The 24,844-nt window shown below is 41.3% G+C and overlaps 1 protein-coding gene and 1 long non-coding RNA gene across 4 annotated transcripts in view; one reads left to right on the top strand and one right to left on the bottom strand.

Moving 5' to 3' along the window:
* Nucleotides 1-10,722: 10,722 nt before the first annotated feature.
* Nucleotides 10,723-20,784, bottom strand: LOC105853332. 2 transcript variants are annotated; one of them, XR_001145179.1, is made up of 3 exons: nucleotides 20,626-20,784; nucleotides 11,541-11,654; nucleotides 10,723-10,891 (listed from the first exon to the last, which is right to left on the bottom strand). It is a non-coding gene; the product is annotated as an uncharacterized LOC105853332 (long non-coding RNA). The 2 variants fall into 2 exon arrangements; XR_001145180.1 differs by lacking the exon at nucleotides 20,626-20,784 and adding an exon at nucleotides 19,853-20,001.
* Nucleotides 20,785-20,949: 165 nt separating this feature from the next.
* Nucleotides 20,950-24,844, top strand: part of KIAA0020 (KIAA0020 ortholog) — a 37,623-nt gene continuing 33,728 nt past the window's right edge. The window contains exons 1-4 of one of the 2 annotated variants that reach the window (XM_012721661.1): nucleotides 20,950-20,991; nucleotides 22,233-22,333; nucleotides 22,891-23,077; nucleotides 24,087-24,299. In XM_012721661.1, coding sequence (XP_012577115.1) covers nucleotides 22,993-23,077; nucleotides 24,087-24,299 — 298 coding nt within the window. In that variant the 5' untranslated portion in view covers nucleotides 20,950-20,991; nucleotides 22,233-22,333; nucleotides 22,891-22,992. The remainder of the gene's footprint in view (nucleotides 20,992-22,232; nucleotides 22,334-22,890; nucleotides 23,078-24,086; nucleotides 24,300-24,844) is intronic. The other variant, XM_004678000.2, reaches the window with a different exon arrangement.

The following is a 24,844-nucleotide window of genomic DNA, read 5'->3' as shown; positions in this document are numbered from 1 at the left end:
CCTATGAAGTGAATAATGGGGAAGAGATAGCTGATGAATGAATCTGTGATCTGGAAGATCGGTTGGTAACAAATAGACAATGAGCTGATAGCTTTCATGGATAAAAAAAACAAAAAGCAAAAACCTATGTAAATTGAAAATAAAACCCCTTAGCCCTCCAATTTTTAAATTTTCAAAGGATATGACCAAAGATAACCAATGAAAATCGAAAAAGCCAAGAAACATGAAAAAGTCAAGCCTGCTAGTAGTAAATAAAACAAAGCAATAAAAATACTGCCTTAAACTCAATTTGGAAAAGATGTACACCTTTGCAGTTCACCATTTCACTCGTCTCAACTTGCTGTGCTTGGAAGTACTGTGTTTCTCACAGGGGAGGGCTGTGGTACCCTGTCGCACCCTGCGTTAAGCAAGTCTGTTGGCGCCGTTTTTCAACTGGACTCACTTGATTAGCATTTTTTAGCAATAAGGACTTCTTTAATTTTGTGTGCTATTTTTTAGACATCATCACGCCACTGCATGCGGAATAGACTCAGTACAGTGTAAATATACCTCTTCTATGTGCTGGGAAACAAAATACCCACATGGGCCACCTTAGTGCAATATTTACTTGGTTGTCAGGGTCTGAACCCAAGTCCACGTTATCTTAAGTGCCGTCTTTGATGGAGGTTTGGATAGAAACCTTTGGGAATTTTGAGTTTTATCAGTGATACAGATTTTAATGCTATACCTGAAATTAGGACTTGATAGAAAACTGAGAAGACAGAGTACGAATACACTGGGCTCCTAGACCTGAAGCCAGCTGTTACCAAGAGGGGCAGTGACTCAGGCACTCATAAAATGCTGCCTTACGACATTGGCAGGGCAGCAATTTTTAAACACAGATCAAGATTTGTGCTATCTATTGACTCTCCAACCTCTGCTCTGTCAGGGGAGATTTTCTTCACCTCTTCTTCTTGCTCTCATTGGCAAAGTCTCTCCATCGACCCATTCTGGGACTAACAGTCACCTTTATGCAGACTTTGGTAAAGCTACAAGAAGGGCAGTTGTGTTCTGGCACCATCTTGAAGGATGAAGTAGCACCTTGAGGATGCAAGCCTTGCCCCGAGGTGATGAAGCATCATAAATGATCCTACCTTCTGGGCAGCACCAGATTGCACTGCTGTTTCTGGATCTTTCTTTAATAGCAAAAAAACCCATAAGCCTTTTCTGTTTAAGTCACTCAGATCAGGTCTCTGATTACCAGCTGTCAAATGTAATTTAAAGCTAAAAGCTTTCAATAAAGGCTTTGAACGTCGTTAGCTCTATTCACTAGCCGACTTACCATAAATTTCTTGGTTGCAGCAGTTCGGTGAATCTGATACCCATTTCCTCAAATACTATAAAACTTGCATTAACTATTTTCTAGTTAAGTTTTTCAGATCCAGTTGTTCTGTAACAAGTCTGGTCAATGATGCATGGCGAGGTCCTGTCCCAGTAATACACGAAAGTGAGCAGATGTGGGATTTAAGTTAAAATGGAAAGAACATCTGTAAAATATATTTTACCTGGTTTTCTAATTGTAACTCAACCTCCCCCTTATGACTCTTACTGGTCTCCAAACTTATGCAAAGGAAGGAACTGATACAAATAAGGGCAGACCAGTATCAGTGAGCAAAGGGTCTGGATCACCTGCACAGAAAGTGTAAGGCAGAGTCCCCAGGCGTGTGCCAGATGTGCTGCTTGAGCAGCACCAGGAAGACTCTTGCTTCCCCTCAGACAACACAGGCGACAGAGACGCTTGGGCTTCCTTCCATGAGTGTTTGTTACCTTACGTAGGTCCTTGTTGGAGAGGGGGCTGGAGAGAAAGAATTCAGATTGTTCATGACACTCAGAGATGATAAGTTTATTACTAAAACCACTCCACCTATCTGAGGAATTTGAGAAGGATTGTACTTCCACTCAAAAAGCTACAGCTCTGAAATTGATTGTCACTAGCCTCATAGGTTCCCTCTTTACAGAGTCAATGGCTCCTTCACCAAATCACTTCCCTGTGTAGATGCTCCCCATTCGACTTTCCTGTCACTAGGAATGTTTGTGGACTTAGATTCATTAATATAATTTACATTTTGTGCTTCTTTACCAAGTGGCCTAGAGTTCCTTTTTTTTTTTTTCCTCTAAGATTCCCATCGTGTCTGTTGGAATGGTTTTCCAGAAAATAAGATGCTTTAACTCCATATTCCTTTTACCTTTCAAGATCTCAGTGGGGATGGTCACATTGATTGTTGTAGTATAGCACTGGAATAGGTTGACTCAGAATAGCAAGGCACTTTCTTTTGTGAATTTTACCCCATTTTTCCTGTTATTGTTATGGGGAGATTAGCATGAGACTGGAGGCATGGGGATGAAAGAGTTCACCAGAGACAGTGGAGAACAGAAAAGGGGCATTTATTGAAATGCACTGCTAAGGGGAACAGTGGCTAAGACAGGAGAGGTCTGCATGAAGAAGGGTTTGGGGTTCCCTTTAATAACTTGTTTTCATGGTTGGGGAGTCAGCTTGGGCTAGTCAGTGCTGATTGATTGGTCTTGGCATTGACCTTTGACACAAAATGTGTCCTGGCCCTCTTTTGTCCTCATGGTTAAAGTGATTAGTCTTATGACCAAAAGGTTTTCATAGCAACCTTATCAATTCCATTACTTAAGCTTCTCACTTTCCACAGGAGCCTAGATTTCAACCTTATGAAATGATGCCCAGAAGGTCAAATATTGTCATTGAAGGTAGCATTAACTACGTTAAATAATATTTGGCACTTATAAAATTGTGTTGACCAGGTCATAACTTTTTAGATATAAATATCAGTGGGAGAATTATTAGCCTTCGCACTGACACCAACATTCATGTTAATAGTTGAAACCTACTACTACTACTATAGTGACATTAGCAGAGAAACTATGAGTACACGGTGTGCCCAGAGAAATGAAACCAAACATTACAAGGTGTTGAGTGGTGGCTGGGAGGAGAGAGGAAGTGGCTAGTTTTGCAAAGAGTCAGGTATAGGGGTGATACAGGGTAAGGGAGCCTTCTGGTGTTTTATGTCACTTCATTGAAATTCACATGACAGGTAAAATAAGTTTGAATAATCCATAGAGGTCATTTGTAAATAATAGCTAAGATATTGAAGTAGTTAATCTCTTTTCTCTTTTCCACCCCAGTAAACATCTAGAAAAATGTTTTACTGAAAAAAATCCAAGAGCAGTTAACTCTTTTATAATTTAAAACTTCTGAGTCTAAACAAAAGTAACAAGGATTACATTAGCAAGTCAAGTTTTATAAAATAGATTTGGATGAAAATGTTTCCTAGGAGCAAACAATTAGTGGAAAGAGGGAGAAGAGAATGAGGAGTAGCCAGAATTCTTTTAAGGAGGAACATGATGGAGAATTTGCTCTAACAGAGCCAAGATTAATTATAGTACTATCGACATTAAAACAGTGAGGTATCTGTGCAAGAACAGACAAGTAGACAATGGTACAAAGTTAAAAACCCAGACATAGATCCATGCATAAATCATCACTCAATTTTTAACTAAAGAACCATTGCAAATTCGCAGGGGAAAAATGTCTTTTTTAAAATAAATGGTGTTGTAGCAATTGAATATCAAATGGAAGAAGAGAGAGAGTGCTAAGGAAGGGGGAAGAGCAGAGAGAGTGAGGAAGGGTCTTGATTCCTGCCTCCAAGGATACACAGTAATGAGCTCTAGAGGGTTAAAGATAGAATGTGACATGTAAAGCCATAAATGATCAGAAAATAATCAAGTAGAATATGTTTATAATCTAAGAGGAAGAACATGTTAAACAGAACAGAGAGGACTGTGGGTAGGTTGGTGGTAGGAGAATATGGTGACCATGCCTGGGGGGAGGGGGAGCCCTGTACTGTCAAAATTAACAAGATATAAGAAAATGGTACTTCACTAAAGCATACATTTATGATTTTTTCATTATAAAATTAAAATCATATATTTTTCGTGTTCTTTTTCACATTGAAAAGATTCTTTCTCTCTTTTTAAGCATTATAAATACGACTTTAGAGCCTGAAAGAAAATTGGAATAAATGACAATTCTCTAAATTGAGTACGATTTATGAACCACGTTATCTACATCATTCCAGGCCCATTTTAAAATACTGAACTGTCAACCATCCCGCCTTGCATATGGTGAGACTTCACTTCATGTACCACGTGTCTAGTAGTTGGGTCTTCTCCCTCAAATCCGAGGAAGTATTGCTATAATCTTCTATACTTGAACACCTCTGGTGCTAGGAAGTCACTGCTGTCATGACATCTCCTCCTTTGAACATCTGTGACTGTTTGCTCTGTTTGTTGAACCTAATTCCAGTTCTTCTTCTGTCACGTCCTGGTCTTAGATCAACAACTGTACCATGTACACACTGTACAGACTCATCCTGGCAGCCTCAAGGCTCCCAGGTTTCTCAGCCCTCCCGCCCCCAGGAGCCCTGTTCCTCCCCGTGTTTAAACAGCCCCCGCTCTTCTGTGTGCTTCACATAGACATCCCAGGCCCCCAGCATCTACGTTACTCTGCTTATATTATTCCACTTTGTCTGTCTCCACTTTAGAACTGTGATATGCCAAATTGATTACAACCTTACAGGTGATATGCCTTACCTGGAGCAGAGTAAATATTGCTCTCACTCTAAATAGTATACAGTTTCACTTAATCTAACCTGAAAATGCCCATATCAACCTGGCCATCATTAACCCATTTGATGACAAGTTTATGCGACAGTGTGAATCCTGAAATTGGTCATAGGACAGCAGCTCTCATATCTTAATTGGATATGAGAATGGCCAGTCATTTTTTAAATGTTCTGGATTCATCTACCTCTGGATTAGCCCACAGTCTCCACTAGCTTGAAAATATACCACTTGTGAGGTCCTCAACATCTTGGGGGCAGGGTTAAGGTGATGGCACGGTTTTGGCCTGCTGGTCCAGTCTCTCAAACTCCAGGAAAAAGAAAAGAAAAAATGTGGCCATCTCTCCTTGATCACTGCTCGCTGGCCCCACCTACTGGCGTTGGTGATTTTTACAGTTTCTCTGGGCAGTTTGGTTCCTGGATCCAAGGCTCAGCTACCCAGTCTTAAGTTTGCAGAATTTATTTTCTCCCTCAGAAAACTTATATAATGCACATTTCCCACTTATTGACATCTGTTACTCATATTACCGATGAAGTCACAAAAGCTTTGTCTGCATCCATTCCATCTCTCTGGAAACCACACCTTGATTTGCCTAGGCTAGGAAACACAAAAGTAAAATAAACATCCTTACCCATTTTGCACATGATGAGAATGACAACTTAATAAGAAATTAATTTTTATTACTATTAATAATAAAAGTGAAAACTTCATTTGTACTATTAAATATATCCTTATCACATAATTCACTCATGACACAAAACTAGTATTTTCCAGAGTAATAATGGGAAATACAGGTTGTCAGTTTTCCTAATTCAAAATAAGGACATTTGTTTTTATTAAATATTGTCTAGCCTATAAAAATGCATGGGACTATGGTGATGGCACATGGGTGAACTGGTGGTGGGAAGTCCATGGAGATTACAACTGAGATGAAAAAATGTACAAATTGAAGAATGATGTAAATAAATATATATATAATCTAAAATTTAAAAAATTCTCTAGCATATAAAAGAGGCAAAATGTATCTGCATTACCTAAAATAAAGATAGTCACGCATACTATATTATAGAAAGTAGTCGAGAAATCTTTTCTTATTTTTTTAAGTTTATTTTCTTAGTATTGATTTCTCCCCTCAGGTGATGTCCCCATAGTTCTCCCACCGCAGAACCTGTCACCCATCTCCCCTGTCGATGATGCTCCTCCCTCCCCTGCCCTGACCCCTGCCTCTGCCCTGCTGTGCACCTCAGATCGATGGTCAGCTTGCAAGTTTGGCCCTTTGTTCTATTTTCTATATTCCACATTTAAGTGAAGCCATTCCATGTTTACATTTTCCAAGAAGGTAATGGAAAAGCCTTAGTGCTTCAACAGTATGACACAAGGAGCAGGAGAGCACTTGGTGGGCAGGGATGGGATGGCAAGGAGCGGTTCGCAGGCAGGGACAATGCACGATCTCTGAACCAAACTCATATTTTCCTAAGCCTGGCGAGCATGAGTGAGGTTTTGCTTCCTTCAGTTGGTAAAATGTTTGATAGATTTGTTGAAGAGGCATCAAACCAAGGATTATTAACCTGAGGTCTTTCAGTCTCTGAAATGTTCTTGGACAGAATTCAAGAGATCCATGAATAGAAATGGTAAAAAAGAAAAGAAAATATACCTTTATTCTTACAACTTTTAAGAAAAATTATCAGTTTGAACAAATATGATCACAAGCTATAAATACAACATTATGGTTAAATTAATATTTTGCTCCTTACTGTTTTACCCCTGGGTCTAAAGAAGCACATATATTACTATATTTCACATTTTCTTAAGTACTATGATAACTACATCTCAACATAATTGGCTTCCTTGGTAATACTGTGCATTCTGTTTGTGCATTTATAAACACACTGCTGAAAAAGCAGCGCTCCTGCCCGCACTAAGAGATCTCTATTACTTTCTTGAAAAATGTAAATACTGGATGGTTTCACTTAAATGTAGAATTTTGAGAATACGAACAAAGGGCAAAACTTTGCAGGTGCCTCTTCTTTTCCTAATAAACCTTTACATTTAAAATACAAAATAAAATAAATAAAAATGCACTGCTGAGAAAACAGACTGCCCAAGGGATTGAGAACCTCTGCAAACTCTGTCAGGAGCCTGATTGGGAAGAACAGTTTCCTTCAAGTTGTTCTTTGCCAGGGGAGCCTGCAAAATTGCCTAGGAACAGACAGAACCACATTCACAAGGTCCTAGGCACTTGACTTTTGGAGAGATTAATAATAATCGGGACTCTACTTTCTAACTTGCTAAGAGTCCTGGGGAGTGATTGATGGTGTGGGGCTGTCACTGGCGGGCATTTCAGGGGAAATGATGCCATCTGGTGGCAGGTGGTACTTGTCTGCTTCACGCGTCTCTATTCCTCCCATAGAGATCGGAATAGTCACAGGCAACATACATTGGCATTTGGGGGTCAGAGCAAAGCCTAGACCTTCTCTTCCCAGTGCAAGTGTTCAGTCTTACCAGTTCCCAGTTTTACAGATTCAAGGCATAATAATACTCCTGCAAAGTTCTGCAGAAACAAATTTGATGTCTCCTCTTTAGAATTCTTTGGCAGTGTTTGATTCCACTTCTCACGAAGCTGCAATAACATGTAGGTCTCTCTCATCTCAGCAATGTATTTTCACTGTGGTAGTGCCTGGAGCATTTCAGATGAGAGGTGCAGAGATATGAGGGTCTGGGAGGAAGTCATTGCAGATTGTCTGGAGGCTTCAGGTGGTGTTGATCTTAAAGACTGTGTTTCTGACATACCATGGATTTATTTCCACATCTCCATCAACTCGTCCTTGAATCCTCTGCTCTAATGCTAGCTCCTTCTCTGGGCTCTGCTACTTCTCCCTGCCTCCCCAACTACTTCTCACCCCCACTTTGCCCCATTTTAGATCTCAGATTCTCCCACCAACTTCCTAATTAATCTCCCTTACTCAGTATTGCTCCTGCACCCCACTTTCACAACTCATTCTCACCATGGCAGACAGTAATTATAATGTTCTACAATCAAGCCTCCAGATAATTCTCATATGTAATCTCCCACTACACTCACCCTCACCAATTCTTGTCCCCCAACTTGTCCTTGGCAAGTTAGGGATGCCTCTACCTCAGGACACTTGCTCTTGTTGTTCCTTTGCCTAAACTAATGTTCCTCCAGACACTAACAGGGTGTCATACTCTCACTTCTTCACAGGGCCAGAGACCTGTGGTCCCTCATTTTTTCTCCATATGCTTGTAACCATCTAACATTCCACATGCTTATTAATAAATCTTTCATTTTCCTCCTGCTGCTAGGACATGGTCTCTATGAGAGTAGTGATTATTATGGCTTCATTTATTGGGTAGCCCAGTGTCTGAAAGGACACTGGTCCCAGAGCAGAAAACCCAATGGATGTTGGATGAATCATATTCTCTGCCATCAGGACATCACACTACCAGGTGGGTGGACTTTCTCTCCAGTGACACCTGCAACAAAATCTGCAACCTAGCCTCACTCCAGGCTTTTCTGTTCCTTAGCAGTGTTCTGAGGTATAGCAGCTTTCCTTAATGACCTTATAGCAAGCCTTGAAAAGTAGAATGACATAATAGCAAGCCAAAACTACTTTTCACATCAAATTTGAATCAAACTTTAGATGCAAAAAATCACTAAATTATATCACATTTGACTTTTTTCATGGGGGCTTTTAAAAATTATCAACACTGACCCCTCTGCTAAACATTTCTAACTCCATTAGTTGAATTAGAATTCAGGCATTCCCTGAAGAAGAGAGTACCTCTTGTTCTTCAAAGCAGATTGAAATGCAGTGATGAGATTGAATTAATGCCTCAGTAAATTACTCTTCCATGCTACTTTTGACTTTCAGACATCTGTAAATTACTCAAAAGCTCCTACTTGAAATATTTGACAAACTGTTAGATTATATTTATCTTATTTGTTTACACTCCTAGGTGAATCTAATGTACCAGCGGGGTGAGAGACACTAGTTCAGTGCCTTGCAACTGGCCAAAACCTTGGATTTGTTGCATTTGCTTCTCACGAGTCCAGGTGACTGGTGAGATTTCAGGTGCATTTGTCCCACATATAGGAGCTGGGGAACTAAATCCAGCTCACACCTCACATGCAGGGCTCATTCCCAGTGGGGCAGAATGGATGTCACTTCACACTGGGATTGTTCAGCCACATCTGACAACTTCATTGCACTTTGATCATGTATTTCTGACTGCATTTCACTGTGTGTCTTTTCCATCACTGCAGAACTTAAAAGCAGAAACTAGGCTGCCGTCTGTCCTCCCATCTAGCCCCATCCTCACCCCAAGTTACTTGTTGAGTAAATGAATGGCTGAACAAGTGAGTACAGTCTTGTCGTTAGCCCGTTTGCTTTCTTGTTCTCAGCAACTTCATTGTGAGTTCGGGCTTTCTTGTCCTTCTTCAGTGGCTACACTGCCCAGTGAATATTATACTCAAGTGCCCAAATGATCACTTTTTCCGAGGTCAGGGGAGCTGCCAGGACCCTTTTTATCCATAACACAACCCTTTTGCCCATTATATTTCTGCACTGATATACTGACTTAATCACTGGCTCAAAGAACTCGAATTTATAACTGCTCAGTAATTCCCAAACAGCAGGCTTGTCACAAGTAGGTCTCTGTGGAATAATTCTCTACCCTAGGAGGCCAGAATGGAAGGAGAAGGGAAGGATGATATTCATTAAAATGTTTTTCACCATCAGCTTTTTTCCAGATGAATCTAATGGCTCCCCACAAACTGGAAAAGTCCTCCCAACTCCTGGCAACGATGTCATAGCCACATTACCGAGTCTGTGAATGGAGCCTGTGGACCCGGGTTCTCAGCCCCATTGATATTTGGGGTTGGATGGTTAGAGGAGAAAAGAGACTGTCCTGAGCACTGGAGGATTGAAGCAGCCCTCCAGCTTTGCCCACTACATGCCAGTAAGCTCAGGACCTCCTGACGGCAGTTAATTTTCTGTCAACATGGCTGGGCTACAATGCCTGGCTACGTTGTCTAATATTATTCTGGACATTTCTGTGAGGGTGATTTGGGATCAGATTAAGATTTAAATGGGTGGACTTTGAGTAAAGCTAATTGCTGTCCATCCTGTGGATGGGGCTCAGTTGAAAACCTGAATAAAAGACTGATCTCCCAAAGCAAGAGTGCATTCGGCCAGCAGATGGCCTTTGCACTTGGTCTGCTCCATCAGCTCTTCCCCAGGTCTCCAACCTCGTGGACTTTTGACTTCAACAGCAGATGTTGGACTTTTGGGACTCTTGTAATTGCGGGAGCCAGTTCTTTGAAACCGAGCTCTCTATGTGTATAGGTTTACATATATATCCTATTGATTTGTTTCTCTGAGAACCTGGATTAATACACCCCCAGCAGTAACAAACACAGGACTTCTGTAGGTGTTGCTAGGTGATGGTGTGGGGTCAGGGAGGCAGGGCAAGGCATCTCAGCTGCGTGTCAGTGCTGTGGACAAATGAAGCTGAGGTGCTCTCAGGGGTGTTCCCCAAGGACCTGAACCTGGTAAGAATAGCCCAAAACCTAGTGGAACTAAAATATCTCCTGGAGATGTTGTAGTTCTCTTGGGGCTTGTCCCAATCTGACCTCTCAGTGGAGGTCCTAAGGTACCCCTCAACTTCTTAAGCTAAAACTAATGAGATTTACTTTTGAAACTCAAATGTCTGTCATGTAGAAGAAAATATATCCTATATACCTGAGTTTTATTTCAAAGAGAAATGAAGGTGAGTCACCCTTGCATCTAATCCTTGCAAACTCTCTCATTTTTGAGAGTTCTTTTTTTTTTTTTAAGATTTATTTATTTATTCATATAGAACTGGGGTACAGGCCAGAGATGCGGAGGGTGAGAGGATTCACCAGAGACAGAGCGGGAGCAGATCAGGCAGATAAAGCACACTGCTGAGGGGAGCGGTGGGCGGGTGAGGAGAGGTCTGCCATGCCATGTGGATCTCCTCCGGGGCAGGCGGGGATTGAACTCATGCTGAAGTGGCTTAAGCTTCTTAGTGCTGTGCTTTAACCCGCTGCGCCACCAGAGAGGTTCCAAGAGTTCTCTCTTAATTAGCTGAAAAGACCACATTGGAGAAGATGAGCCCAAAACTAGCTCCGGCAATGCAGATTTGGGATGTTTATAGAGGACACCTAAATCAGATTTGAAAAAAGAGAAGCAACAAAAAATATTATTACAACGCAGCCATTATTCCTGAGTTGTAATCTTTAGCATTCTAAGTTCCTTCTTATATTAAAATAGTATCAGTCACTCCAAAAGTGCCTCTTCTGATGACAAGGATACATCCATCAAAAATGAATATGAATATGAAAAATGAGAGTAAGAACAAAATTCCTAAATTTATATATTATTTTAAATGTGACTTTAAATAGGTACATGTTGCTAAATAAATACTATAAGATGTTGGCTAATTCCTGTATCTGTAAAAGTTTAATGGAGTGAGTTAACCCAAAGGCACTGTTGGGATTCTCTTATTGAGAGAAAGGTGCACATATATGCAAGCATGTATAAAATTTGCTATGGCAAGAGAGTCCACAATCCTCTTTCTTCTCCAGCTTCTTCCTCTACCTTTCTGCTCTTTGCCTTTTTCTCCAGTTCCCTTTCCCATTCTTCTTATCCTCTCTTCTGTTCTTCTGTTTTATTCTCTTTCTGGTTCTTCTTATTCTTTCATTCTCCTTGTTCAATTCAAATATGTGCCATTTAAAGTTAGGTGACCATGGCTGTATTCCCACACATTCCATGACAACCCCCCCCCCGACACTCCCACCCCTCAGATCCTACCTTGACTTCATGTCTCATCTGCTGCTGCCTTATAACGCCTGCAGGGATTCCATCTTTATTCTTTAGCTCCATTCTTCCAGAGGCCTGGTTTTTCTTATTCTTTTAGTCTTTTTTCTTCAGGGGTGATGGGGGGACATTCAGGAGAAAAGGAGATAAATGCCTCTTACTCTTTTAATTAGTTATCAGAAAGATTAGAATTAATGTCTTAGTAAATGATTCTTTCATATTTCTATTTTGAGTGAGTTTTCTCAAGAGCTTCTGTGTGAAATATTTGAAGAAACCGTTAGATTGTACTTACCTCATTTTTATCTCCGCTATCCCTAGGTAATGTTTCTTGATTTACTAATGTAAATCTTTAGCCTTTTGTTCCACGGAAAAGACTTTGGGGTTCCTTGGCAAGGCTGTGGGTCAAAGCCTTACTCTGGCCCCTTCCAACGCACTCCTTCCACCTCATAGACAGTGAGAGTCTCTCCCAGCTCCCCCCTTCCCTTTTCTTTTTACCTTTCACAGGCTAGCCCCACACAAACCTCTTACAGTTCTCTCTTTGGTTTAGCTTCACAGAAAACTGAAAGTAACACAACTGGTACCAGAAGTGGTGCATGAAAGTTGGCTTTAAGACTTGTTCTTAGGACTGGGTCATTCATCATAAATGGCTAAGGAGGGTCCTAACCCAAAGGGTTCATGGGGCACAGCTAGTTCCTAGTGCAGTATATTTGCCCAACTAGTGAAAAATCACCACTGCTGTCCAGAGGACATCTGGTAGAGAGAGTGCTCTCGCCACAGCTGAGGCATGTGAAAGTCGCGGGGACAGTGCATATAGGAACGGAGAAGTTTGAGGGCTCCTTGTAAAGTGACAGTGAGAATTACAAGCAGTTAGAAACCTAAATGCCAGTGGAAAAGCCTCTGGCCTCTCTGGTGCTTATAAAAGTCTCCTGTCTTCTGCAGAGGAAGCGGCCAACATGAAGAGAATGTGCAAGATTTCAGAGTTTTACATGCCTAGAACCTGAAATACTCCACCATAGTCATCTGTTAGGCTGAAGCCAGTGACCCCATGGAAATTTTTAGAGCCCAAAATACAAGATATGGGCATGCGAAGGTGTCCCCCAAAGACTGGCTGCACCAGGTGCCCCGAGGATGCAGATTGCACAGAGTGACCCATGCTTATTCAGAGCTAGGCTTCCCTTGGTGCAGGAATACACTGCACAGCCTCCCTGCCGGACTGCTCCTGCTCCCACTGTTGCCCTCCACCCTCAGGAGCGCCCCACACTTCTCTCCTAGCTGCCAGGCCAAAGACTGAGGTTAATCCAGCATAACTCCATTGGAGATGTGCTGGGCCTGGTGAGGGAAAAGACACTACACCCAAAGGACACACAAGAATTTGCAAGCGTAGTCTGTTGGGAGCAGGAGAGCACCCAGGGACTGGATTATGGGGGTGTTTAAGCAAGTGCTGGGAGATAACAGGGAGCAAACAAGAAAACACTGATTTTGGATCACAATCTGGGATGTCAGTTTAAACTCCCTGGAGAGGATCAAGGGAGCTAGAAAAAAGACATTGCTATGTGGCTTTCTGAAACCTCGAGAGTACAGGTGAAATATCGTGTTACCTCAGCAGATGGCAAGATAGAACAAGCAGAAGGAAAAGAGGATCAGTTTGCAGTCCTTGGAATGAACAATAATATTCATTTACAGTTTTGCTCCAGGGCTATGTTAGCTCGCCCACCTTCCATCTTAATATAGTCCGAAGAGATCTGGACCATCTGGACATCCCACAGAACATCACATTGATCCATTACATCAATAAAATAACGGCATGTGTAATGTGCTAGAGACCTTGGTAAGAAACATGTGTTCCAGAAAACGGAAGACAAACTATGAAGATTCAAGGACAGGCCACTTGAGTAAAGCTTTCAAGAATCCTAAAAGCGGATGAACAGAAAAAAAGTGTCCCTTTTTAGGTGAGGAGCATGCCAGGACATCCCCCAAAGAAAAATTACATGGCTGCATCTTGTATTCCCTTTGACAAAGAAGGGAGTGCAATATTTGGTGGGCCGCTCTACATTCTGGAGGTAGCACATTCCACATCCAGGACTCTTGCTCTGGTCCGACACCAGGACAGGCAAGGCTGCCAGCTATAAGTGGGGCCTGCGTTAGGAGAGACTTGACAGCAGCTCCTGGCCTTGTTGAAAGCCGCTGTGCCCACTTGGGTAAGACTGTCTTGCAGACCCTGTGGTGAGGGTAGTATCAGATGTGAAAACAAAAGGCATGGAGAGTTCATGGTAGGCCCCAGAAGGGGGGGGTTCCTAAAGCAGTATTTTGGGGCTCTGGAGCAAGATAATGCCATCTGTAGTGGTAATATTATGCTTCTCAAGAGCTGTTTCCTTGCTCTGTACCCTGATAGAGCTAGAATCATTTACAAGGTACCAATGGCCATGTATCATTACTGCTCATTAGCAGCTGAGTCCTGCCTCACAAGTCAGATATGCCTAGGAACGATTCATTCTAGGAAGGAAATGGCACATCAGGGATTAAAGATCTCACAGCAGGAGTTAGCTGCATGAACACGCTCCTGTCACCCCCATTGTTGCAGTAGCCCCCCTTCCTCAGCTCTTACCTATTACCCAAATGCAGGTGGCCATACAGACAGAGGAAGGAGTAAAAGGCCCAGGCATAGTGTGTGGATGAGCTCACTTGGCTTGTCAGCTCAGAGTAAAACTGGACAGCAGAAGATAGCCTCATGTGGGCTGCACTTTACAAGAGGAGAGCTTCACACGTGGCCACTCACTGCATGTGGGAGAAGTGGCCTAAGGTGAGAACATATAGAGAGTCCCATTCACTGGTCAATAGCCCAGCAGAAGCCTGGAAGGAAAGGACAACAGAAGCTAAGCCGGCCCAGGATAAACATGCATGGGTGGACTTACGGGTGTGAACACAAAACATGAGCATTTTCATACACTAATACCTATTTGAAAATACCCACCATGAATGCTGAACCAAGTAGACAAAATTATTCAACCAGTGGACATTAGTTTTTATCTTGGACGCTTTAGAGTCTGCATGAAGGACATATTAGTGGAGAGGCCATGATGGCAGGTGGAGGCGCCATATGGAACCAGCAGCTGCACAAGGTAACCACTTCCTTTGAATGTAAAATCTGATGGCAATAGAAACTAATGCTAAGTTCCTTTTGGTACTACTTTCCAAAGAACCAGGTCATGGTTGATGTATGTTGACACCATTGGGTTCCTTTCAGTCTGGAAAGGCCAGCAGTTTCTCTGCATAAGGACAAAGTCCTAGTCGGCCTGTCCTGTCCACGAAGCCTCAGCCAGCTTATGGAGTGCCAGATTTAGGGACACAGAATCCTACATAACACAGTATCTGAGCAGGGGGCACACATCCCGGCAAGGGAGCTGCAGGAGTGGTCATGCCATTCTCAAGCCATGGCACATACTGCCCTGTGCAGAGGGCCTTGTTGCCATGGCCTGCTGAAGGCACAGAGGAGGCACCAGATCAGAGGCAATAATCTGCACAAATGAGGTACTAGTCTCCAGATTGCTGACAAAATAAACCTCAATGAGATAAATCTCAATACAGTGCTGTAAGATACTTAGGTCTGAAAAACGAAGGGTAGAAGCAAGAATGGCTTTTAGCATCATCTTCAGTCCCCAAAGTGGGCTGTTTTATGAAGGAACAGAGTGAAAGTTCCAGTGAACTCTAGATGCCATCTAGACACTAGGGACTATTTTATCCAAGACTAACAGTGAGGAAAGGCACATCCTATTGCAGGTGTGATTTACGTTCAGCCATTGAAGCAGGCAGGGCTGCTTGCTTACAATGAAAATGAGGAGAAAGGCAGAGCCCAGGTCATCCACTTAGGGGTGTCCTTGGCCCCCACTGTAATGCAGAAAGAATTAGGTAGCCATCTTTGAAAGGTATGATTGCCAGGGTTTCAGGCCCCTTAGAAATGAAGGTCAAGTCACAGATAAGGCAGTAAGATTGGCCAAGTTAAAAGCTGAGGAGCAGGGCCCTCCCTGCTGGCGCAGCCAGTTAAAGCACAGCACTGAAAAGCTAAAGCCACTTCAGCACAAGTTCGATCTCTGCCTACCCCGGAGGTGACCCACATGGCCTGGCAGACCTTACCTGACCCACCCACTGCTTCCCTTAGCAGTGTGCTTCATCAGTCTGCCTGTTCTGCTTCCCACTCTGTCTCTGGTGAATCCTCTGACCTCCCCTGAACCTCTGGCCTGTACCCCAGCTCTGGATATATAAATAAATAAATCTTTAAAAAAAAAAGTGAGGAGGAAGTGGAAGGAGAATGGACAGGGTTGGGGGGAATAGTATGTATCTGGGGCAGTCTCCAGAAGACTATCCTTCATCCCAGGATTCTCCCTTCTGTAACTTCCCCTTTGGGAAAAGAGCTCCACAGAAACAGTGAAGGTGGAAAAGCCAGTCTGTGCTATGCCAGGGATGGACTCTGGTGGCCACAGGAATGCTGCACCCATCTCCTTTCAAGAGAGAACCTGCAGTGAGTGGTTTAGTTAGCTGACTTCTAGTCATCACATCTGAGACTCCAAACTGAGGCCATATTTTCCCTGGGTTGCTCCCAGCCAATGACTGAGCAAAGATGATCAGTTCATTCCTACCCAGTTTGGATTTCCTTTAATGGGCAGTCTTTAATGCTCTGAGTACCATGTAGGCCTGGCCAAGATTCCCCCAGGGCTGTATTACAATCTGAAGAACTTTCCATCACCTTCTCCTCCTGTCTCTCTCTTCACAGGTATCAGGGATTGTGAGCTGAGGCTCCTCCCACTTGCTCCTATTCCTACTCTTTGTCCTTCATAGGCATCTCCACAATAAATATCTTGGCCTTTTAATTCTATCTTGGAATCTGCTTCCCAAAGAATTCAAACTAACATAATGAGTTTATTCTAGGTGGTTAATCTGTTCTTCATCTTAAATGAAAAGGGTTGATTAGTAGAGCTAGGTCATCATTATAAGTCCTTGACTTAATGTGGAGGGTGAGAGGATTCACCAGGGACAGAGTGGGGAGCAGAACAGGCAGATCAACTAAGAACACTGCTGAGGGGAACAGCGGGTGGGTCAGGAGAGGTCTGCCATGCCATATGGATCTCCTCCAGGGCAGGCTGGGATTGAACTTATGCAGAAGTGGCTTAAGCTTCTCAGTGCTGTGCTTTAACCTGCTGTGCCACCAGAGAGGACCCTCTATAGTGTTTTAAAGTAAATGGGAAGAATAGTTAGAAAAGTATTACTAGTATGCTTGTTTATCAAGTCCTTATTGCTCATAAATCAAGGAAATGACAAGCCAAACCATTCACTGCTTTCAAAGGAAATACCTCTTATCAAGCATAAAAAGAAAATTTAATATAAAAGCTAAAAGCAAAACTGTTCATTGCTCTCAGCTAACACCTGATGCTTGAGTTTGTTTTACAAAACCCTAGCGTATGTAAGTGCTCGAAGTGATAATTCATGCACTTTCAATGATGTTAATTAACCTCTATTTTTATTTCTCCATCACATACTGACATGATCTTTCATTAAAGGTGGTACTTTATGCTCTAATGATATAAAATTTTATGTTGGTCATATGCAGTTTTTGCTGCTCCTTGGCATGGCACCAACGTAAGTAGATTAGGACAAGGGCAACTTTGTGTTTATGGAATCGCAATCAGAACATTAAGAATGTGCAATTAATGTTTAGACTAAATTAGTGCACTTTTTAGCAAATTTATGGTATTGAGAAACATAAGCCACCCTACTCAGAAAGAGTTCTTTTTTACTAAAGAAAAATGTGCTGGCAACTGCTCTGTTTCCATGGATTTCTGATACTAATAGGTCCCCAAAATAAAACCCAAGCTTTGCCAAAATCTTATTTATGCTTTATATCATTAACATGCCCTCTATCCCTATTTATATGCTTGGAAAAGAGAAGTAACGCTGATTAGTTTAAAATCCATTAATTAAAACTCTAAAGAACTAATTTGTGTGTTGGGGGTGAAGAGATGGGCGCTGAGACCTAATACACTTTATTTTTTATGACAAGGAGAAAAATTGCACAAAAATCATGAGGAATTAGGAAAAAAAGCAAACATTCTCCAGAATACATTTTAGAGTGTATAGTGCAAGTTTAAATTATTTTCAGTAAATAGTGAGAGTAAATCACTATAGGGGACCTCAAACAATTTACAGTTATGTGATAGTTATATCCACCACTGTCTAGAACATTCTATTTACATAAACAACTATACTATGTATTTAATTCTTTAACTGGGTCAGTACAAAAGGAGCAATAAGATTATGGGGTTTAATCCTCAGTTAACCAGAAAATCAAATCAGGAACTGAACTCCATCCCTGAAACAAGTGGCTCTTAATCTTAGCTGGATGTTGGAATGATCTGGGGAATTTTCCAAACGTTCAGTGCCTGAGTCCCACTTTAGACTAATAAAATCAGAATTACTGAGTTATTGTTGAATTCCACAGGTGACTCTGATGTGCGGTCAAGATTGAGGCCCCCCACTTCAACTATTTTAACTCTTAAACCCTTAAGCCCTATTACAAATTAAATCTCTACCACTGAATGAAAACATTTTGACACATGATCTTTAATTTTACCAGAGTACTGAAAAAAAGAGTAAAATCCAAATTCCTGGTTAACATTATGTCTGATTGTCTTCCAGTTCTGGGGGCAGTCGGGTGACACAGTTCTGGCCACTGAAATAGAAGGGGACCCTGCAAGGTCTTTTGAGATCAAAGGACAGATAATAAACTTCATCCCTTTCACTACTGTCTTCTTCCTGAACTCTGATGTAAATACTGAAAATGAGAAGTACATCTTTCAACTAGAAAGCAGCAAAGAAGTAAGTGATAAATACTGTATGAGCTCATTTATAGGTGAAATCTAAAACACTAATTCTTAGAAACAGAACAGATTAGTGGGTGGTAAGGGAGTAGGGAAATGAATAAATATAGTTGAAAATTACAAAATCAAAGACAAAAGCCAAAAAGTATGAGAAGGAACTTGGATCACTAATGACACTGTCAAGTCACAGGACTACAGCCACCATCTTCAGAGATTTTATTGTGTGAAGAAATGTATTGCCTAAGCCACTATTAGCTCTCCATTATTTGCAATTGAAAGTATTTCTAGAGGCCACATCTTGTTATGAATCAGTCAGCGTTTACTACTGGCTAGTAACTTTACAGGTATCCCTTTTGAGCCACAGCAACACCAAAAGATTAAGATTTTCCATTTTACAAATGCAAAAACTGAGACCCATACAAATGAACTGTCTTGTTTGTGGTTCTACAGACCTTATATTCTAAGCCAGAATTCAAAACCAATGATCTTTTCTTCCCTCTGATTAGTGTCTTACTTATTATGCTATAATTAGCTCTATTTCATTGTGGTAATACTGTTGCTCACCTCTTGGATGTGAGACAGTCTAGGTGCTCTGACTGAATTGAATGCTGTTATCATTTAGGAAGAGCATCTTATCTTTCTAGGAGTGCATATAATTTTTGACATTGGATTATTAGAAATTAGAAGACTGGACTTAGCTTGATTACCTGTAAAATTACAGGACAAGCCTCTTTTGTCACTATTCTGCAAAATCACAAGATATTTTCCATTCATTTCAAACAAAATACTCAAGTCAGTGCACTATTTTATGGCAGAGATTTAATAAATATTATTTTAAATATTTGTTATTATAAATATTATTTACAATAAACTAGGACTTGGCATGTGATCACTTTTTTCCTCCCTGGTGAAAGGCAAATAGTTCAGCTTTGATGAGCATATTTAAGGCAGCTACAGCTATGTGAATGTGATGTGTGGTGCTGTTTTCTGTGGAGTTGAATACAGATGTGTCCCTTCCAGGTGTTGTGCTATTTTGTAAAGATGTTGCTTTTGTTTAGCACCATACTATTTGCCCAATAGACATTGCTGAGGGACTTCCTGAAATTCCTGTTCTGTAGTCACTTCTGTAAGCATTGTCAGCCATGTTACAATAGAGTAAGCCTCACCCAATCAAAGCTATTGCACATTTCCTCTTTCTCGATAAAATCAGAGCTTAAACTGTTCTTATGAGACAGATGAAAGGCAAGCATACTTCTAATACTAAGGCAAGCAATAAGTACTTATCAGAATCTATATGAATAGTGAGATAGGTGCCTGGAAAGTAAAAATGGCCTCTGCCCTCAAAAAGCATCCAGTCTGGTGTATTTAAATGGTCTCAAACCTTAAAAAGCAAGAAACAACTAGCTGGAAGACAGTAAAACCTGAAGCATTACACACCTGACATTAATTCTGAATTCTTCGACTCTTCAGATTAATGAGTTGAGTGGTGACCCTTCAAAGGTTGTCCCTGTTCTAACCAGAACATGTGAAAATCTTATTTGGAAAAAGGTTATTAATGGGTGTAATTATCTTATCTCCAGATAAGATCACTGTGGAGGGCCCTAAACCCAGAAAGTGCCCTTATAACAGGCACAACACTGAAGGCCATGTGGAGGCAGAGGCAGCGGTTGAAGTTATGGCAGCAACAAGCCGAGGCATCACCAAATGTTGGAAAGCATAGGATTCTCTCTTGGAAGGTGCGCAACCTTGCCAACAATTTGATTGAGACGGCTAGACTCCAGAGCTGCTAGAGAATAAGTTTCTGTTAACTGACAACACCAAGTCTGGGTGTCAGTTTCTTCAACTGTAAAATGAGAATGACATTTTATAACTAGACTCACTTCAAGTGGAAAATGGGATTAGTACAGTCTGGACGAATGCGCAGACGTTAAAAATGTCAAATATTTACTGAGCACATTACGATCATTCACTGTGCCCAGCACCTTTCAAATATGATAGAGCTATCTCTACTATAGTGATCAGGTAACCAAGGCACAGATAAACTGAGTACTCTGTCCAAAATCACACAGCTAGCAAGCGGCAAAATCGGGATTAAAACTCAAAACTGACTCCGAAAGACCCCTTTTATACGCTACGCTAGTTTTCCAGAAAAGGTACAAATAAACCACTCAGTGCCGGATACATGATTAACAGCCTCCTATTAAACGCACCAGACAGTTCTCTGTTCTGAAACTAACCAGCCCTCGCGATAGTGTCGAGCTCTTCCCAGACCCCGAAGCGACAGGGTTAATTACGTCACTTTCTGGAGCCGCCAACGCGTCCTAGTCCGACGGATACTTCCAAGGGACAAATTTGCCTGTGGCTCAGCCCTCGCGCCTCCAGATGAGCTCAATAGAAGCGGACCAATAGAAATGCCGTATTTCCGTTCTCCCCTGCTAATTTCCCCCGCCCCCCCCCCTCATTTCTAGCCCAGCCGCGGAAAAGGAAAAATTGTACCCAGGGGCGGAGCAAACTGCGGAAGCGGAAGCGGCGGCTGCAGGTTGGCGATCCGCGCCTGCCTGGGTCCCACGTGTGAGGTGAGTTCGGCGGGCTGAGCCTCCGCTCCGGTAGTTGTTCGCTTCTCTGCTCTGCTCTGGGGCGGGAGGCTCTCTTCGGGCCACAGGGTAGAGGTGTTCAGACCTGTCAGCCTCTGGAAAGTCTTCAGTGGCCTTTTGTACTCTGCGAGTTTGTGAATTAACGGGAGTCTGGCGACGGGGCGGATTGAAACTCCTCTTCCTACCCTTTTACCCTGAGAGTACTTAACTGGTTATCCCTGCTGGTTCTGGCGAGCCCCTCTGGTGTGGTTGACAGTCACGCTGCTCTTAATCAATGTTAGTGCCAAGTTTACAGACAGCACAGTTGTAACAAGTGCTGGATAGGAAACAGCTGAGCGAAAGGAGAGGGGCGGCTGAAGACGTTAGCTGTAAACCGAGGCCTAAAGCAAGAAGAGCGGCTACCCTGACACATGGGAGCCCAGGAGAAACGACTTTAAACTTGGTCTCATCCCTGAGGTGGGAGCTATAGAAAGCCGACCAATGTGGTCAACTGGGAGTATTAACAGTACAAGATGAAGTGGGACCAGGTTCTTCAGATTTTGCGATCCATAGTGGGAATTTAGATTTTGTTTCTCTGCAGTGGGAAAATATTTCAGTTCCCATTTAGAGAAGATGACCGAAAACTTATAATTAAAGGGCAAGCCCGATAAGCCCGGTTTTTCTGTAGAAAATGGTTATAACTTGAGTATTATTATGTAATTGGATATTTTTTATGGTAGTTTGGATTACCATGAATGCAAAAGAGAGAAAACTTGGAAGGGGTAATAGAGGGAAGGGTAAAAGGAGACAGTTCCAAAGAAGACCTTGAATATGAAGGTTTAGCAAATGGATTTGAATGAAAGAAGCAAAAACCCAGAAACTTTGTGTTGTCTGATTCCATTTAAATGACATTTTTGAAAAGGGGCAAAAGAAGAGGGATAGAAGAACAGATGAGTGGTTGTAAGGAGAGTCAAGATAAGGTTACTACATCCTCCCCAGAGACCCCACAGGGAATCATATAGAGTGATGGAGCCATTCTGTTGGGCACTCTGGTGAGAGAGACATAACACTTGTCAAAATCCTTAGCACTATGTATAAGAGAGAACTCAAGAGTATGCAGTAGAAAAGGAAAATGTACGGAGTTACATGCTTTCTGTTTGCCTCAACTTTTTATTTAAAATTAATTTTATATAAGAGTTAAGAAAGTTAGCTTTTGTAATTATCTCCTATGGGGGTTTTTTTAGGATCAGACTGGTATGGATTTTGGGGACAACCACAGAAGGGAAGTGTGCTTCTCATGACATCCCAGGAGAAGAACCAGGTCAACACTGATCAGTTAGTGAAGGTAATATATGACAGCTTTCTTTATTTTAAAGTTACTTTTCAATTTCCATGGTCTAAGTTTAGCCCAAACCCAAGAGGAGGGGTTCTGCATCAGAGGAAATAGTATTACAAAAATTGAAAATGTAGAATCACCACAGCAGTTAATAAATATTTGGATGATCTATTTTGAGATTTATGCATGCAAACTATGTTATACATGATCTCAGGGTGCTTCAGTGTTCCCTGCTGATAGCAACCAGTGTTTTAAAGGTAATCTTCTATTTCCCTTATTACTTCTGCTTCTACTTTTACTATTCAGCTGTAGGAAAGTTTGAATTCATTTGTAGGAAAAATATGTCCTTCCTTTCTCATTTATTTTCTTAAAGCTGACCAAGAAATCAGGTGGCAGTAGTGTCACTTTGTAGTCATTTAGTCTCGCCAAATTGCAGAAAATGCAAATGCTGGCATTATGTGGTACTTAAGGTAAGAATATTCCATTGTTAACCGTTACTGTTACTGAACTGTTGCCTCAAGCACATCACACATTAAAACACAGGTCTGTGTTGTCTTTATTTTCAGTTTTAAGATTTCAAAAGCAGTAATTGGTGTTCCTGGACCTTTATTAGAAGAGGAGTGACTCACTTAACCTTCTGGATTTTGTTTTTGTTTTCTGCGGTTGCTATGATGGAAGTCAAAGGGAAAAAGAAATTCACAGGAAAAAGTGCAAAAACATCACAAGGAAATAAAAGACCTCATAAACACAACGGTAAGATAACCTGCCAAAGCATGCTTCCCATGTGGTGGTTTGGGCCTTTGTGGTTAGAGAGGGGTCTCCAGGATATAGGGGCCTGTAGCAGATTCTTTTGTATTCATAGATTACGATTAGGATTAAAGTGATAAGGAAAAATTGGTATTGTTATATATTAGTTTGCTTGGTCCTTGTAAGATAAAGACATTTAAAAAATTGTGAGAATAACTGGGGAGTGCTATGCAGATAAAAGACTTTATCTCCACCAGTGATGCTGTTACCTCATCCATACTAATTTATCACAACTTTCTGTGCACTGTTTCATAAATTGTACTATTACATTTTATCTTCAAGATTTCTAATTGTGATATCTTTATTATTCCATCAGGTGTCAGTATTGCGAAATAGGAAAGTGAGGGACTGTATAATGTTTCCTAAGTAATTGTTTCTTCCTTTAGAATCAGTCTTAGGGTAATGCTGTTGCAGTTTTATCTCAGATGTGGGTATTCAGTTTGCAAGCTTTGTTCACTAAAGATTTTTATGAAATGACTTTATTAAAGCCTTTGCAACTTTAAATTAGAAATGTTGCAAAATTAACATCTTTGTGGATTTGAAATATGTATATTTCAAGTATGCATTTTAATCTTAACTACTATTCTCTTACTAAGTCATTGAAAATTATGTGTGAGTGACAGTAATGAAAGCAGAATACAAGGCTATTTTAATACTTCACCTCTACCATATGCTTAAAGAAGAGAAATACAGGAAACTGACAACACTGGTTATTCCTAGAATTATGGGAAGTGTTTATTAGACATTTCTCTACTTTCTAGATATTTTACTGTGAATTTATATTATTTTATAATCAGAGTTTTTTGATTTTGATTTTTTTCCTAGCCTGCTCTGTATTAGACAAAGTATGTTTCACTAAAAATTAGCTTGTCATTTTCTGTAGCAGATGCAACCCAGAGGATAAAGGAGATCTAAACTCCAGATCATTGAACTAATTATTTGTTACTGTTACTAGATACTGGTTCTTCAAAGACATTCCCAAGAAAAGTTAAGGAAAATGAATCTAAAATCACATCAAAGAACTTTGAAAAAAGTGCCACAAAACCTGGGAAGAAAGGTGTGAAGCAGTTCAAGAATAAACAAGGAGATAAAATACCAAAGAATAAATTCCAGCGGCCAGATAAATTTAACAGGAAGAGAAAATTTCAGCTGGACAGTAAAACTGATGGTAAGCATGATATCCTTCAGCAGTTTTGCTGAAGCTTGCCCTGCCTGAGCCACCCTTGAATATTGTGCTCAGGGTCTCAAGAAGTCGTTTGGAACCTCCCACTCTTTCCTGAACATGCAGCCTTGTCCCAAGGTGAGAAGTCAGTGGGATTAAATAAAAGGTAGTATAGTTGTCCTCCGCTGCTTAGGGTTCCTTAATTCTGAGTCCTAAATTACCATCGCTATAGAGTTAATCTAAGATATGTTTATTTCTTATAATAGTAACTCAATTAAACACATTTCTGTAAGCTAAAATTAATTTATTCATTTAGTAAGCACACCATATTTGAGTTTTCTGAGTACTCCGCTAAGAAATGGGAGGATATGAAGGTGAGGTGGGGGGATAGGCCAGTCATCACAAAGCAGACTTACAAGATCTGTCCCATCTAACATGTGCCGCTGTGTCAGGGGCACCTTGGTGGGCAGCAGCACTTGGGCCAGGCTGGTGTAATCAGCTACTGGATGGCGGCTCCAGAAGCAGATGCCGAGTAGGTGTAGTGTGCACAT

The sequence above is a fragment of the Condylura cristata genome, unplaced genomic scaffold, assembly GCF_000260355.1.
Source record: "Condylura cristata isolate star-nosed mole 26May11 unplaced genomic scaffold, ConCri1.0 scaffold00006, whole genome shotgun sequence".
Taxonomy (NCBI): domain Eukaryota; kingdom Metazoa; phylum Chordata; class Mammalia; order Eulipotyphla; family Talpidae; genus Condylura; species Condylura cristata.
The sequence above is the reverse complement of the archived record's forward strand: the minus strand, read 5'-3'. Positions and strand labels throughout refer to the sequence as shown.